Here is an 18,377-nt window from a genome sequence, read left to right as displayed (position 1 = left end):
CGCACTACTTTTCTGAAAATATAATTTTTAAAACAGTGTGTATTAAAGTTCCTTTAAGGCTGTATGAATTAGTTATAAAATAAGCTCATTCACGCATATAAAACTCCTCTTAAAAGTTTCACTTGTTTTAATTCGCAACAAGTCGACTCAACATTTTCCTTAAATCCTCATGCAGACAATAGTGGCAATTGGATAATCTGAATTCAATGCTGATCTCCTAGTTAGGGGTGGTTGCTGTATAAGTTGCATTATGACGAGCTAAGCTTATGCCTTCCATCACTGGATGGATTCGTTCATTTTATTTATATTTCTGGATGCATAAGTGTAAACTGATCTATATAAATATACAACCACTGTTTTGCTTATTGTACACTGTACAGTTTTAAAATAAACATATGAAAAAATGTGTTAGTGCATCTCATACTAAAGGTGATTTTTTGAAAAAACATTTTCTAGACATAGCTGGCGTCATTAATTTGAATGAGTCTTATATTCCATGCAATACGATATCAAAGGTACTTAGATTTGCGCACGTGTATCATAGTTATGAGAACTAAGCATACTTTTACATTTTGAAAAGTTTTGATCACAAAATTTCTCCACATATTTATAGATGATTTTGTTTAACGTAAGGATAATTACTTAGATGCCAAATAGGTATTAGGTAGATAGATAGATAGATAATAGTCAGCTTCTTCAAAACAATTATGGCCCCTCAGTTAGAGCATATATTCCAGTCCTGTATCTATATTTTTGCTCAGCCAAAATAAGATGTACGGTCCAAAGAGGGTTTTTAAATAAATCTTGTTATATTACCAGAATATAGAAAAACCCACAGATTTTATACGTTTAGAAGATAGAAGTCAGTAATCCGTATCACGACAATTAGCTCGTTGCTATGGAAGAAGAATATAGCATATACTAAGGGTAAAAAAAACAGAAATAAAAAAGAAATACCACAGAAGTAGATAATTTGTCAAAGTTTATGATTCAATTCATAAAAGTCATCAATTCTTTATCTCCATTGATTCCCAAAACTATCTTATGATGTGTAGATCTTAATAGTATAATGCCATTCAATAAATTACTTAGAACCTTATATGTATACGAGTATATATTTTCAAACTATTACTTCACATATTTATACCAGCGTTTCCCTTCTTATGAGGGTTACCGTTTAGACCATGGCCCAAACCACCTTAAAAGTAAAATTTAATTCCCTTTTATGCCAGTCCTCGGCCCGCTGTCTCTTTAAGGATACCATCCCACGTCTATCGCGGACTTCTTCTCTTTCATATCCTCGTTGGCATCGATTCGAAAATCTTATTTGGCCACGTAGTAGCCAATTAACGACCAATCCTTCTACTGCCTCATCTCCTAAAGCCATTTATCGTGTAATAAATGTAAAAGTAGAGCTTTATTGATTAATTATATTACGTTATTTTTTCAGTTAAACAAATCGCAAAATTACATATATTTATTAATCCAAGTCTCTCTGCACATAACAAAGGTTCCAAGAAGTTGAAAAAGTTTGTTATAATGTAAAATTAAAGAACCTATTGAATCCTTAAATTTTATTAATAAATGTAATTCAACTTCTTGACAGGTTTTTGACCCCTAACCTCCAGCAAATTGTACATTATTGTAGTATATAAAAAAATCTTTTGTGGTCTTTCGACACCCTAATGAGTCGCAGTATAAAGAAGCTTTTGAATGTATGGTTGGTGCCGCGGTGCTGGTTTATATAGTTGATTTGATCCTTCATGTTATGTTATGTTTTATATTTCTGACTGGCATCGGATTTTATCAGAGATTGGTTTATTAGTTTGGAGTAGAGGATTATTCCACTGTGTTTTGTCTTACATCTGTAATTTAGTTAAGAATGTCAGGAATTGTAAGTTAAGGCAAAAATAGTAATTAACATGGGCAGTAATTCTCTATACCAAAGAGATTGATAAAATCAACAAACAAAAGAGGTTTTGCAGCTCCAGTGGAAGAAACCTCTACTTTTCGTAAGGTGTAAGAGGAAAAAAAAGCTCACCCGAGTCATTATTGTACCTCCTCTGCCTGCAAGTGGCAAAGGTCTCATATTGACAACTAAACGATATTTAATGCATTTAGAATGTATGAAAGATAATTAAAAATCAGATTGAGTCGGCTTGGGCACTTACCCTTGCCTGAATTTATTAGAGACCAAGCTCAAAAAACTACGAGTTCGTTTTTTTTTTTCGTAGCCACCGCATTCTAATAAAAAATGATGTTTGGGCCGAGTATGTTAAACTACTGCCGATTTTTTTAGAACTACATTTGAGAATATAATTCATAACATCATAATTTTCATTAAGAAAAATTAAAAGCTGGTGAAGGGATTGCCTATAATTATAAAAACATTTTTATTAGTAAGTATTTGTTAATGTTAATTTCATTTTTGGGACATAAATTATTTAGTTAATTATGTATAAATAGCTTTAATCCATAATTTAGTTTTCAGTTATTGTTGAATATTGAAAATTTCAAAGCACATTCAAGAAAGAAAAACATTTTGCTTTATCTTACCTTTCCATTGATTTTATAGTGAAAATGGTTTTCCCCCATAATTTGGGGTGGGATGACTGTAATGTAAACTAAATTATCTTAGCAAATTTAGTTGTCTAAATTAAATTAGAGTTACGGGCAGGTAGTTCGATAATAAAAACAAAATTTCCACAAATTTACAAATTAGGTATATTTATTTACATACATTTACAGGGCATTGTGAACTGCCAAAAATTTCATATGTACACTCTTTTTGACGCTCAAGAAAATAAACTCTTTAGAAAATTTTCTCTTTTTTCTTCAGCCACAATTTTAGTTTTTATTTCTTTAACTTCTTTTTGTTTATATCTTTCATTTAAATCTGTACAAAATGATTCTTCTTGCTTCTGAACTTCTGTTAATAAACCTTCTCTTTTATTCTTTTTATTTATGTATTCTTGGTGTTCTACAGCTTCTTTAAAATGATTAGCTATTCTCTTGGCCTGACTTATTTCAGCTCTTAATTTCTGTTTCATTACTGCACGTTCATAGTTCAATCGTTCCATCAGGTGCACCCATTTAAATCTTTAAAAAAAAGAAGAAAAAACTGAACATAAGATTTTCTCTTATAAGGAACCAAGTGATAAATTTTTTCCAAATTTCAAATTTTTTACTTAATAGAGGCTTAAAAATCGGCTTCTCTAATATAAGGATTTTTAGTGAATTCTGCACTTAATGAAAAAAAAAAAAAATCAAACTGATACGCCTACTGATTAAAAAAGAACATCTGTCAAGAGATCCAAACTACCAGTCAAGCGATTTTCTCCTACGAGTTTTAGCAACATACTTAATTTTCACTCATGTTACTTAGGAGATCAAGTCTAAAATTCAGAGAAATAGTCCTTTAGCTGGAAGTCTTTCTACACCCTCCGTCAAAAGTACTCTGCAAATTATTTATCTGCTTACCTAGGTAGGTACTTTATATTCCATAAACAGTCATAGAATCTACTTTTTTTCTTTCCACCCATTTTGGTATTATTCAACATGCTGGCAACTTCCTTTGCACGTCTTTTTTTCAGAAATTCAACCCATCCTTCATGCATTGTATCTTCCTTGTTTTTTCTCCTTTTTGGTTCTAAAAAAAAATTAGAAAAAATAAGCGAGAATTCTAATAATTCCAATAGCTTTGAACGCTTGGTGAAGAAGATCAGTCGACAGTGGTAGCCTCAGTATGTGAGAGGAATATGAAGTCAATTTCTAGGAAAGCAGTATCAAAAGTAGGCTTTACTCTGCGAAAACAAAAAGGTGGACATAATAGACAGTTTGAGATCAAGATTTATGGTTGTGAACTAGAAATTTAAAGTTCAGTTTAGCATAACAAAAACACTTACCCCCAGGATCTTGAATAACTTGTATGAATATACGTCCCACATGAGCATACTTCGACAACATTCGTCTTAATATATCTGCTGTCATATATGGCGGTATAAAAGAAAGATAAACTACTCCAGTTTTAGCTTTCTTTTTCGCGAGTATGTCTGGTTTCAAAGCTATCTTTGTTTCGCTTAGAAAACAACTTTCGTTTATATCACTAACTTCATCTTTTTCTTCTGAACTGTCCATATTAAGTAATTTATAAATATTAGGACTGTTAGAAGTAAGTCATTTCGATTTTAGATCAATTGTGAAGATTAGAGATGTTTATAACCTGACAATGCACGTGATGTCAGAAAAAATAAACAATCCATGTTAAATCTATTCGCGTTGAATTTTTTATAGGCCTTAAGCAATATGATTTCTTTTAAACTCTGAAAAAGGTGTATTTAGGTATTTTTTAAAATCTGAAATTAAATAATCAATAAACAATATAAAAATATTAGTATTATCAATAATAAAATTGATTTTTACATTTGTACTTTATTAGTAAAACCTTAGATAATATTTGTTCTAATTTATCAAAAAAAAAGAAGATGCCAGCATTTATTTAATGAAAATAAAATTTAAAATTTACCAATTACAATTTTGTTTATTTTAGTTGGCATCACTGGTTACATCTAGTTCTTCTAAAGTTGTAAGCATGGCTGACGCGTAAGTATCGCCAGTTTAAAGATCTGTAATTATCTTATTGTAATTATTTCATCCGCCTTTTATTTATGTTTATATAAGTGTTTTTGTTTATTTCTATATAGTTTATTCTGGATTAAAGTATTTTCCAAATTCATTGGAATTTATTTAAGGAGGGTAAACCATGCATTAACCTGCGAAGGTTTACGGTTATATATTTGATTTAAACAAACATGGATTTATGTTGAAGTTAATTATAAATGTTATTTATATCTTTAAGAGCGAAGAAAGAGGTAAAAAAGACCACTACAACAACTACACCTAAAAAGGAGAGTGCTGCTCCTGAGACCTCTGTAAAAAAGGATGGCACCACTACGAAGACGAAGAAAGTAACTTCAAAACAGTTGCCGGCTGTTCCAGAATCTGTCTTGAAGAATAGAAGAAAAAGAGATGCAACTAAAGCTGCACAACTTAAATCGTTGCTGAAGGTGAGTTACATTAATTGTAACTGAAAAGTAGGAACACATTTTACAAAGAAGTATTTTCGAAGTTTTAACTCTTGTCTTTGCAAAAAGAAATTTATGTGTGAATTACCATAATTCATTTCAATTTTGTCGTTAGCCCTTCATTATACAATCTTCACGAGCTGGGTACTACTTTGTGGAATTTTAATTTTTAACATTACTTTATATCCTTCATTGTTTTATCTATTGCAGACACGAGCAGAAAGGTTTAAGAAAAGGAAGGTTATCTTCAAGCGTGCAGAACAATATGTGAGGGAATATAGAGCAAAGGAACGCGATGAAATCAGATTAGCTAGACAGGCCAGAAATAAAGGAAACTATTATGTTCCTGCAGATGCCAAATTGGCTTTTATTGTGAGAATTAGAGGGTGAGGATATTTTTCGTTATTAATGATCTTTTAAGTTAGATGTCTTTTATAGCATATAATGATCAGACGGTTTACTCAACGTATTAACTTTTTTTTTTAAAGGGCCACTTTAACTCAGTATGCTTTTCCATTTTTAGTGAAAATAAGTATTTGTGTTTGTCCCCTTCCTTTAACCTAGAACTGTAAGAAATTGAATATTGGCTAATCTGCACGCCAAGAAGGCCAAAAAAAAAAAAAAAAAAGAAGAAGAAATTGAATAAATAAATAAATCGTTGCTAGTAACTCTTTCTCGGATTGATCTCCCTATTTAATATTATTTTGCATTAAATCTATGAGCTTAGACTACTTTTTAAATGCTAATAAATATCACACTGTTTATTTCAGTGTTAACCAAGTAGCACCAAAGGTTCGTAAAGTTCTGCAGTTATTCAGGCTTAGGCAAATTAATAATGGAGTGTTCATGAAACTTAACAAGGTATTTTCTCTCATGCTATGTGTTAAAAAAATTAAATCGATTTATTTTTAAGTACTATGTATATTCTATTTATTCACATTTTTAGGCTACTATTAATATGATGCGAATTTGCGAGCCATATATCACTTGGGGCTATCCAAATTTGAAGAGCGTGCGAGAACTTATTTATAAGCGAGGATTTGCCAAACTCAAAGGTCAACGAATTCCCATCACCAGCAATGAAATGATTGAAAAGAAACTTGGTAAGACCAACATTTTTAATTATATTATTTTCTGTCCAATGATTCCTCCTTAGCTGAAATCTGTGATTTTATTGTTAAATTATTTTTAATTTCCAGGGAAATATGACATAATTTGTATAGAAGATCTAATTCACGAGATTTTCACCGTCGGCTCTAATTTCAAGTACGCATCCAACTTCCTGTGGCCCTTCAAGGTATTTATTTTTAATGTATCCCATTTCCCTAATCTTATATTACTTTTTAGAATTGGGTGAATATTTTAAGTTTTCGCTATTTTTGGTAATAATCGTAAACAAAAAATTTGATTTGACTGCTGCTTTCACTTTAACCTGAACAGAAAAGTCTATTAAACCTAATCCACTATGAACTAGTAGATAATAAGATGCTTAACGTGTTGAAGACAATTCATAGAGTGTAATTACATTAAATTACCTAAAAAATTAACATTTTATAATTTTAATTTGTACTACTGGAGAACCTAATTTGAGACCTATGTATCTCTCCTCGCAATCTAAAGTCCAGTAGCCTTAAAGGACATCCCCATTAGCAGCCTTCCGGTCTGTCGTTAATTGTTTGGTAAGGTATCCCTGAGCCCCAAATCTCGCTAGGAATTCTATTGATAGTAACCCTCTCCCTATTCAGCAGAATAGTATAGTAGAAAAAACGGACACCAATAATTTTTCGAACACCCTCATCACCACTCTAAAACGTTAGACAACCCGTCTTACATATCCAGTGTAGCCAATGGCCATTCGAGTACTAAAAACTTCTAAAAAATCAACTTTAAGAAACTGTGAAAATCAAAGCTGAAAGAGAAGAAAAACTTCGCAGTTTCCTATTATTATTTTCATCATCTGTAGTTTTTATTTTTTTAATGTTATAAACCTTTTAGCCTTGTCATTCGACGCCGTTCTTGATGCTCCTACTTTGATATCTTCCAAATCTTTATTTCCCAATCACAAAATTACTTCCTGGCAATTGACGCTTCTTTCGGTAATAAGACTTCTCCAGGGATAGCATTTATTTATTTATTTATTTATAACTATATCCTAAATCTTATGCTGATCACCGTGATGATTGTTGCTCAGTTATTTTCAATGAACTTGGTTTACTGAGTCTGAGTGGTTTGCATATTTTCAAATCTAATACATGCATGATCAGATTTTAGAAACGTAACCATATAGGCTCCACAATATTATCGAGGATCCTACAAAAATGTTAGTAAAGAACTTAACGCCCAATCACCTGTATCGATTTTAATGAATGAGCTGTCTTTTGATTCGAAATTTCATTTAGATGTTAGTTAGTTAGCCACGATGACCCCCCTCTGAAGCTATTTCTCTGTTAACTCTGATAATCTTAACCGATTTTGATTGAATTTGGCATGAAGAAGGTGTGGAGGCCTCCGTCCGTATCATTAAATCCGTATCATCGTGCTCTTTCACCTACTTTGGAAATTTTAATGACAGTGTAGTAGATCAAGAAAAAGAAATGTACTTTAATTTTTTATTAACACTTTTAGTTTATAAGTTATAGGGATTCATTTTGATATCTTTAATATCCCTGTTACAGCGGTTTCAAAAGTAGAACGTACAATATGTTAATGTGGTAATATAGCCCAAAAATTCCACCTCAATTATAATAATAATAAATAAATAAATAAATAAAAATGGTAAAATCATAATTCAGGGTAATAGTTCTTACGATATAATACTTTTTCTGCTTAACATTGAATGAATTTGAAGCTTTTTTGCTAAATCTCAAATCCTTTGCAAATCACCGTGATGATTGTTGATTAGTGATATACAATGATCATGGTTTACTGAGTCTGAGTGGTTTGCGTATTTCTGTTTTTTCAAATGTAGTGAATATATGTTCAGGTTTTATAGTATTGAGTCTGTTGCATTTATGTGAAACCTTTCTGCAGTTCTATATTTTTAAAACTATACCGGGATGTTGTACGATTACTAGCCAATTTATACTGCCATTTTTATTTGAAATGTGGATCAGAACTTGGAATAATCATAAGAGAAATGAATTTTAAAAAATTATTTGCTGTTTTCATTCTACAAAAAATAAAATGCAATTAAGAAGTCCTCATGACTGGATCAGGTGTAGGATAGAAGCTGCCCACAGGTTACACTTTCGCTGGAGGACAACACTCTTGCTGTAACCTAATAATCGCTTTGTCCTGACAAGAGATTGGCTACACCAATCTTGAGAATATTTTTGAGGCAGATGAGGTGCTTCTGGAAGGTCAATAATTCCTACAGAGTAGATCTCCTTAGAAGAGGGAAAATGAATTAAGGTGAACCTGACGCAGGTTCATTACCTACTTTAGAAACATCTAGAAGTAATACGCATTTCACGAAGATCAAATTATAGATAAGTTTTGCCTTAAGTCCGAATTCATCCAAGATAATATGGACGTACATTTGTTCCATTCCTAGTGCGTGATTCTTCCTGATTCTAGAAAAATAAAACATAATAAATACCTATTTTGGATACTAATATATTAATTTGTTTTCAGCTGAACACTCCTACTGGTGGTTGGCGTAAAAAGACAAACCATTACGTTGAAGGGGGCGATTTTGGATGCCGAGAAGATAAGATTAATGCATTATTAAGAAGAATGGTGTAAATTTTAAATTTTTACGTTTTTACTGTTTGATTTCGCAAATAAATTTGACAGTAATTTGTTTATTTTTTTTATATTACATCACTGTAAGTAACCTCATTTGATTTTTTGATCAGTTGTCGGGATTTTGTTAAGCGAAGTCAGATGGTATTTATTGAATTTAATAAAATTAATTTCTACCTCCTTTATTCTTTCGATGTTTAAACTATCTGTTAGAGCAAATATTTAGTTTTGTATTAATGGCAGTTCTAGAAGTTCTTAAAACTTTCTTCCGATGAAATATCTTAGTCTAATATTTTTATTGATAGTCGTGAACTTCTAGAAAACTTCTTTAAATACAAACAGGGAGCTTCTTAGCAGATCATTAAGAAGAGTTGGAACTATTAGGATCTTCAAGATTAAAGGCCCACTCAGATTCGACGGGTAGTATTTAGCATTCAATCTTCTAGCGCAACCAAAGTAGAATTATTCAGAGTAAATTTGTTTGTGGATGAAACACATAAGATTGATAGGTAAATCCAATGGTTTTAATTATTTGCCTAGTTCAAAAAACCTGGAGTAATAAGTTCTTGTAGCAGTAAAGCGAGTGAGTGGTAGTAATACATTCCCGTATGACATGGTTCCATAATACAAACTACAGCTTGTACTGTATCAAATTATTTTGTTTGTTACATGGATTACAAGAAATATTTCATAAACTCAAAAGTAATGGTATTCTGGAAGAATGGGAGATAGCAAAAAAAATTACAATGATCTTGGTATGGGTCTCCCATTCGTAAATTTAAACCACACTTTTTGGATAAATGCTTATAACATTTTTAATTATAATATATAACCCAATGATTACCGAGCAGAGATCTTAGCCTTATGCCTAAGTTGGTAATTAAAGTTACAGAAATTTTATAATAAAAATGTAATTCCTATTTCAGAAAAACTAGAAGTATAGTTATTTATTACGCAGGACAGATATGGGTCATCAACATTCTAGTGGAAGTAGAAAAGTAAAATATTTTTTTTGTCAATACTCATACCCCTCGATGTACAGCCTACCTGGCATAAGATTTTTTCTACCGATATAGCTTCATTTTAAATATTTAAAGAAAGTGTTTGACATGCCGACTACAGATTACCGAGGGTCCTCGCACAGGAAATAATGAAAAATTATATAGATTTGCATAAAAATAATCTTGAATTACGTACTAAGTTGGTATTACTTATTAATATTAAATGTAAATTTAGGTGTGATTTTCTCCAATCTTAAATCAGAATTAAGATGTGCAATGGTTGAGAGGGTAAATGATTCCAGTTTCCATTGATTATAAAAGATTTAATGCTGGATCCAGCAGGCAGGTTCAACGTAAGTGATGTGATAAGCTTGAACTTTATGAGAGTTATTTTTAAATTACGTGGCAGTTAATCTCTCCTTAATAATACTGTTATTAAATATAAGCAACAGAGACTATGCTTCTTTTGTAATAGAAAAATAACTTGAGGATTTATATCACTATGTAGATGTAGGTCCAGTCCTGACCGAATATAGAGTATAGTGATTGGGATCAAAGAATTAGACTCTCCGAAGTTATATTTCTGTTCAACGGTGGGGATGGAAGAAGCGTTTATTCTATTACCACATTACTGCTTATAAGTATCGGTCCTTTCTGATAGTTGTATATAACTGACTGAAATATACGTGTGAATGGCTATTATACATAGCTGACTTGATAGTCTATTGGAAACATGTTTATGGATTTCTTATGTACTGTGACCGTTTTGATTGATTAACTTTCCTAGTGTGAGCGTGTTCAAGCTATCGTAGAGTTGCCTTACTCCACTTTACTTAGATAAAGTCGAGATTATCTTTTATCTTCTGTTATAGTAATTTGCTGTTCTTATTTCCTGATTGTATGTTTGGTTCTCGATCTTCAGATTTGAATAGATATTTTGGATATCAGACGCCTAGTTCTATGCGTATATTTGATTATTCAAACATGAAAATGAACACGTGTAGCATATTTTTTACTGTCAAAGTTTTCTTTTAAGGATTTAGCTTATTTATGCTCTTTTTATATTATTTGAATTTATATTATTATTATTTGAATTTATTTTTATATTATTTATCATAGTTTTACATCAAAATTATTATTTCTCAGTTCAAATGAAAGATGTGCAATTCTCTTGAATTAGCCCCCCCCCCGATGTATAAAATGCAACTTTAATATTAAAATTTTAAAACATTAAAAATGGCCTAACTGTTCAGAACTTATAATATGTACTAGGTTCAATTAATTTGTATTTAATTATTTTTACAAAACATTTTACTGGTAATTAACATTTTGAATGGCACATATAACCACCACATAACCTTCCTAACTTAGTCTGCAAGTGCAGTGTGTGGTGGTAACATCGTTAAATTGGCACCATACAAATTAATTCGTTTCAGTTGATTAATTAAGATAAAAGTTGGAAACAGTCTGGGATAAAATAAGTATTAAAGTAGATTTAGATTATTTAGAACATAGAAAACTATGATTTCTACAATAATTCAATCAGCGTGAATTGAATGGAAACTCTTTGTATTATTCTTTACTCTTTATTTGTATTATTCTATGTTGGATGATTCTCATCAATTCTGTTTTGGAGATTGAAGAAGTAAAGGAAATCTACCTACCACTTGGCCTGTGGAAATGTTCTTCAGGTAATGTTACCATTATTTAGTACATACTAATTGTTATATCATAAAGTAAAACGTTTTTTTATGATAATTCATCTTTCCCTTTGAATGGGGATAAGTAATGTTTCCACTTTCAAACAAGAAAAGTTGATGTTTAATATAAATATTCAACGATAAACGTATAAGAATGCAGCATCATTTTTAACCAAATGAATCTCTTCTTCAGCCAGTTTAAACTTCTTTTCATTAATAATAATTTCTTCTTTGTTGAATTCTAACTTTTTGTTAACTTGAATTTTATGAAAAAAGTCATTTTATTTAAAAAATATTCCTAGAATTTAAAAGTAGTGTTTTTCTCTTTAGACCAGCGTTTCCCAATCTTTTTTGGCTCGCGTTCCACTTGGTATATGTACATCATGCTGAATTGTACCACTTCGTAAATATGATTGTATTTCGTGAACTTTGTTATTCCGAGTGTGTTACTTTATTATCTTTATTTGTATAGAGATACAATGTATCTGTTACAAAGAAGTTCATGTTCACTTTATAAACTTTGTAAAATGTAATATCTTAGTTTTAACACTTTTTTTAAACAATTAAAAATTGCCTACATATTTTTCTCTTCAAAATTATTAATAATTAACAAAGTTCTTCTTTAGAATTACTATATTTGTGCCCAAATCTTCTAAATTAATTTCTTTAAAGCATTCCACTAACTGTAAGAACCAATTAAATTTAATGTTGTTTGGATAGAGCTTACTCATTACAATCAGTCTCTTTAAGCAGATTTTTACATAGTTGTCAATTAAGTTCTGTTACGTGATAATTCTATTAAATTTTCTTTATCTTTTATTGATAATTATGTAACTTTTGCAAAAATTTCTTTATAGAAGGGGTTTGAAATCCAATTATCATTTGTGATTTCGGGTTTTGGAAAATACTCCAATAAAGACCATTTTAATCCCGTTAAATGTGCTACTATATTTTCTCTTATATCATGAGACAGACCAGCCTTATTGTACATATTAACAACATTACTGTATAATATTATTTATTCAAATAATTTTTATGTATTATAGAAAAAAACGTTTCTTTGATATTTTTATGATGTAATTTTATTTAAAATTTTGTATGTCCGCCATTATTGATTATTTTTCGCGTACCACCAACCAGCAACTCGCGTACAGTTTCGGAAACGATGCTTTAGACCAGGGATGGCGAACGTTTTTGCAACGTGGGTCAAATATTGTTCAATTTTTTTTTTTTCAAGTACTAGCTCTTGGGTCACTAATGCCCATTTGCACAAGAGTTAAGTTTAAAAATATTAAACTGAATATTTTCAAAACTAAACATCTTTAAAATTCAGTTCGCTTAACGGGAAAAATGGAACGAAACAAGTGCTATGGAAGTCTCTTTTTACAAACATAACTAAACAAGACCTTACAAAAGTGTGTTTTATCTGAAGAAAAATCTAAATATGGTTATTTGTTTTGGGTTGATTCATTTACCAAACAAAATATGAGTAAAATTATACATTTTATTTGATATTTTGTAAACACAAAAGTAAATTCTTAAAACTCTGTTTATAAACAGCACTTTCATAAATAAGAAGTTATTAGCGTCAATAGTATAGGTAAATTTTTATTTATTATGTTCCGAGTAATACAACGTAAACTAAACTTTGTCTTTCTTTTTTTTTGTATCAGAAAAAAGTTTTAATTTTTGTTGATAGTAGCAGTAATTTAATTGAAAAATTCAACATGAAACATGCATGGTTATTCTGTATTCATGCCCAATCACACATTATTATTATTAGAGCTTGTATTTTTAATTCATTTTCATCAAAATAGCATTAGTAGGTTATATTTTTTCAATCATATTAATTTTATTCATAAGGAGTAAGTGTGTTTTTTGGAAATAAATTCCTTATCATTGAATAAAAAGATGTAGGTTTTTTAAATAAAAAGATTCAAGTGAGCTATCAATTCTTTATTTAATTTTTATAATATACATAAATAGTTACAGATATTTTTATCTAGCTTTTTAATACTACTCCTTACAACATTTTAATTACAATAAATAATAATGATTTTCAGAATCAATACTGGTGATTGCAGAGTACTGCCTGCAAAACTGTTCATCAATGAAAGCCCAAGTGAAAGAGGCGTAAAAGATCAATCCAATATTCCAACAAACATGGTTAGGAATCTATAAAGAAAGGTAAGTAGTTATTATGCATGTATGTATTTAAAGACTAAAAATGAAATGAATTGCAAAAAAACAAAAACTAGTAGATAACTTACTGCAATAGCATTGACAACTAATCAAAATCAAGATTTTCTACCACCTTCATTTAAGAATACAATTGTAAGTACAATACATATCAATATACAAAATCGCCCAAAAGTAATAAGTGAATTACTTCCTGTTTTTTAAATGAGTTCACGAAATAGGATCTCAAAACTCTTTTCATTATAATCTTTATTTCTGTTAAGAGTCAATTGCTGTTCAATAATTTTTGATGAATGGCACACATAACGACAATATAACCTTCCTTACTTAGCAAGTGTAGCGTGAGATGATAACGTAGCAGAGCTAGTTGTCTTTACTCCAAACTGATTAATCCAATCTCGATTAATTAATTACTGGAAACGGATAAAGGATTATTTTTTAATCATTATCCATCAGTGCTTTCATCAGTTGGCTTTTGGAACGCTGCATAGTAATGCTTAGCGTTCATTGGAAAGCTAAATGTATGACCTCTTTTTTACATCCATCATCAATTTGGTAAATGTTGGATGATTCTCATCTATTCTATTCTGGAGATTAAAGAAGTCAAAAAAATCTACCTACCACTTGGCCTGTAGAAATGTTCTTCAGGTAATATCCGTAGGTATAATAAAATAAAGTAAATTTGAAGATTTAATTCGATTTTATTGGTATAAAAGAAGTAAATTCTTAAAACTTTGTTTATTAAAACATTTGAACTCTAGGTTTATTTCGTCCAAGTTCATTTATTTTGTTACAGAAGTATGTGTAATTAGTCGTACCTTTTTCTGGTAATAGGCACATTTTCAGTGTTATAAAATTTTATTTTAAGAAAGTAAAGAGACTATTTTACAACTATTTTTTTGAAGAAAGGTTTAGATTTAATTCTACGTTTTAAATAAAATATTAATGTAGTGTGAATGAAATTCGTATTACTCCTTCTTATGTTTAATGTAATATTTTTTTCAGTTCGTGCAGTGCATACATCGATGGGCTGTTTTGTCAACTTGTAGTCCTAAGCTTTTACCTGAGATGAAGTTTTAAAGGTCCTTCTGTGCTTCCAGCAGCACGACCATTAATGTGAAGTTATTCGCATCCAGGTAAGTTTTATCTTATTATTTATTATGTTCAGCATGTTATAACAAGAACTAAAACTTTTTTTCGTACAAATTATTATTTTTTTTTTGTACTTGAAAGAAGTTTTAATTTTTGTTGATTGTAGGTAACAGTAATTTAATCGAAAAATTCAACATCAAAGATGTATGTGAATTCTTCATCATTTTCCAATAAGAGAACTATTTTTAGTCGAGCTTATAATTTTTTAATTCATTTTATAAAAAATAATGTTAGTATATTATGTTATATTTTTCAATCAAATTAATGTTATTTATATGGAAGATTTAGGTTAAAAAAAAAATCAGTTCTTTAGTTTAATCAAAGTCTTCTTTATTTAATTTTTATAATATACATAAATTGTTATACATGTTTTTTTTTCTTAATGCTAGGTAAAACTAAGTAAACATTATAATTATATATATTACAATAAATGGTTATTTTCAGAATCAATCCTGGTGAGACTGCCTACAAAACATCAATCCAGTGTGAATATTCCAACAAACATTGGTGAGGAATCTGTAAAAAAAGGGCAAGTAATTATTGTACGTAATATACATGATTTTATCAAAATTAAAAATTGCATGTTTAGAAAAAGTCTTTAAAAAAATTATTTTATTTTTCCATTAAATGTGTTAATTACTACGAAAAAGTAAAAATAAAACGTAAAAAATGAATAATATTTTATTAATATTTGAAAGTGTCGAAGAAAATGCGAAAAATTAAAAAAGATAACCTAAAAGGAAGGTTACAAAGTCTAGATACTGGTAGAAGTGAAAAAGAAAACCTAGAGGGAAGGTTAAAGATGGCTGGCAGAGTCGTGAGAGTGTGCAAGAGCAACAGTCAGCTGGAGCGATCTAGTGGCCACTGGATCAGGTGAGTGAAGTGTCCGCCATCTTGCTCTGGGAGGCTATATAACTAAGTTCGTTGGAAGGGCGGGGTAGGGTGGGGAGAACCGTCGAAGCGACAACATCTCCCCACTATCATGATTCTTTGAAAGAGAGGTGATGGATGTTAGACTAGACTAGACAGATATGTTTGGGAGCGACAGAGCGATCTACCCCCCTGCATTACTCAAGTCGTACTGACGAGAGTTACCTGTGTTGCCGTATATATAGGGAAGGTTACAGCACTGCTACCTGGTGGTCAATTATTCTGGAACTATTTTCACACCTGTCTGATAAGTGGCGCCCTCTGACGGATTTTTTTGGAACTAATTTTTTACTTTTTTGTTTACCTTAATTTCTTTATTATTTTAAGTTTCTCTGTTAGTTTTAAACGTTTTTTTATCACTTCTTTTTGTATTTTATTAATTTATAACATGTATATAATGTAAAAACAAAATGGGCATGCTAATAAATAATTTTTTTTATAAATTAAAGATTTTTATTTATTCTCCTGCTAAATAATAATTTTTTATTTTCACTTTAAGTATCTGAAAGTAAAATATCTGAATAATAAATTTATTTATCAATTGATTCATAACAAAAGTTGTTTGTACTTACTCATTTGATAGATATTTTCTCACCGTCTTTTTCATTTCCACTTCAGTTGATGGATGGTTTTACAGGTAGTACTCCACAGTATTGGAAGTTTATAATCTGAAAATCATTCAATGAAATAAACAGTTTATAGAGTAATTCTTGAATTAAAAAACATTCTATTCAATGATGCTACAAATTAATACGCAACCATTAGTTTGAGATACATTTACACTGGGCCAAAAAAGTCTGTGAACACTAACCTAAATTTTATTACTTTTATTATTATCTTATTAGAAACTTCTTTTATTTTCAAATGAAATATACTATTCGATAGAGAGAAACCAGAATTTTTCATTTTATATTCAATCTTTTATTTTTGTTCAACAGGAATATCACAATTAAATGTTTAACAAAACAACACCCCAAACGAATGCAAAAAAAGTCTGTGAACACTTTGCAGAAATAAATCATTCTTACACATTGTACGTGAATTATAAATTTTAAAAACTTGTAGGACCTCCTATGTTCCTAATCACTTCCAACAAGCGAGCTTTCATCGATCCTAATAATTTTGTGGTCGTCAATGTTGGAATTTTATCCCACTCTTCTAAAATAGCGTTTTTTAGTTGTTCACGGTTTCTTATTCCTCGTTTATTTATTTCGCGGCTGATTTCATCCCACAAATGTTCTATTGGGTTAAGGTCTGGCAATTGTGGAGGGGTGTTTAGACGCCAGAGTGTATTATTTAAAAGCCATTCCCGAGTTTTTAGTGCGGTATGTTTCGGGTCATTGTCTTGTTGGAAGACAAACGTTCCCTCCAACCCTAATTTTTTTGAATTTTCTTTTAAATTGCGTCTTAATATATCCACATACACATATTGGTCCATCATACCATTAATTAGATCTAACTTGCCCACTCCTTTAGCACTCATGCACCCCACACCAGAATGTTGCCTCCCCCATGCTTAAAAGTAGGCTTCATATTTTTCATTTTCGTAGCTTCATTTCTTTTTCGCCACACTTTTTGTCGTCAATCAGACCCACATACATTGAATTTCGACTCATCTGAAAAGATTACGGTTTCCCAGAAACTAGAAGGCTTAGAAACACATTCTTTCGCGAAATCCAATCGGCGGTTACTATTTATTTTATTGATTAAAGGTTTTTTCCTCGGGACTCGACCGCAATAATCGTATTCATGTAATTTATTTCTAATTGTCTGTGGTGTTACGCTTACACATAATCCCTTGATAATTCTTGACTGATTTTTTGAGCGCTTGTCCTGGGTTCTTCTCGAACAGACTTCAGAATTTGCCGTTTATGAAAGGAATTAAGTTTTGGTGGCCGTCCACTGCGTGGCCTACTAATCACATTTCCGTACTTTTTAATTATATTATGCACCGTTGAAGGGTTTTTTTGAACTATCTTCCCTATTTCTCGAATACTTTTTCTTTCATTTCGCAACGTCACAATAAGTTCTCGAATTGGTCTGGGAACTTCCATATTAGTGGTTAAATATGTACTAATTAGATTATTTATTCACAAAACTGACTGTAGTGGTTTCTACAATACAATAGAGAACTTTGAAACTTTATTCAATCGTTTTTCTGTTTGTTATCTTAATGTTTTTACATATTTATACAGCTGTTCACAGACTTTTTTTGCATTCGTTTGGGGTTTTGTTTTGTTAAACATTTAATTGTGATATTCCTGCTGAACAAAAATAAAAGATTGAATATAAAATGAAAAACTCTGGTTTCTGTCTATCGAATAGTATATTTCATTTGAAAATAAAAGAAGTTTCTAATAAGATAATAATAAAAGTAATAAAATTTAGGTTAGTGTTCACAGACTTTTTTGGCCCAGTGTATATCTTTCAGAAAGAAGAAACAACTTAAAATCTAAAGTTAAAATTACAATTCAAATTGTTTAAACGGATCAATCTTTTAGTACGAAATCATTGCATTGTGAAACATTAAATTATTTTAAGTTAAATTGCTCATACGTTGCAATTAC

General features: G+C 30.4%; 2 protein-coding genes across 2 annotated transcripts; one reads left to right on the top strand and one right to left on the bottom strand.

Annotated features, from left to right (window-relative positions):
• Positions 1 to 2,700: 2,700 nt before the first annotated feature.
• Positions 2,701 to 4,258, bottom strand: LOC141458769 (uncharacterized). Its single transcript, XM_074137221.1, has 3 exons — positions 3,906 to 4,258; positions 3,481 to 3,649; positions 2,701 to 3,099 (listed from the first exon to the last, which is right to left on the bottom strand). The coding sequence occupies exons 1-3, from the start codon at positions 4,135 to 4,137 to the stop codon at positions 2,796 to 2,798; spliced, it is 705 nt and encodes a 234-aa protein (XP_073993322.1). The 5' UTR covers positions 4,138 to 4,258; the 3' UTR covers positions 2,701 to 2,795.
• Positions 4,259 to 4,549: 291 nt separating this feature from the next.
• RpL7 (ribosomal protein L7) lies at positions 4,550 to 8,890 on the top strand. The gene is made up of 7 exons (XM_074137219.1): positions 4,550 to 4,602; positions 4,859 to 5,066; positions 5,295 to 5,470; positions 5,855 to 5,945; positions 6,031 to 6,187; positions 6,284 to 6,381; positions 8,718 to 8,890. Exons 1-7 carry the CDS (start codon positions 4,592 to 4,594, stop codon positions 8,826 to 8,828), a joined length of 852 nt encoding a protein of 283 aa, XP_073993320.1. The 5' UTR covers positions 4,550 to 4,591; the 3' UTR covers positions 8,829 to 8,890.
• The last annotated feature ends 9,487 nt before the right edge of the window (positions 8,891 to 18,377 follow it).

This window comes from Rhodnius prolixus, unplaced genomic scaffold (assembly GCF_049639745.1).
Source record: "Rhodnius prolixus isolate KJV_2025 unplaced genomic scaffold, Rpr scaffold_5, whole genome shotgun sequence".
In the NCBI taxonomy this organism is placed as follows: Eukaryota; Metazoa; Arthropoda; class Insecta; order Hemiptera; family Reduviidae; genus Rhodnius; species Rhodnius prolixus.
This window is presented reverse-complemented; position numbering and strand designations above follow the sequence as displayed.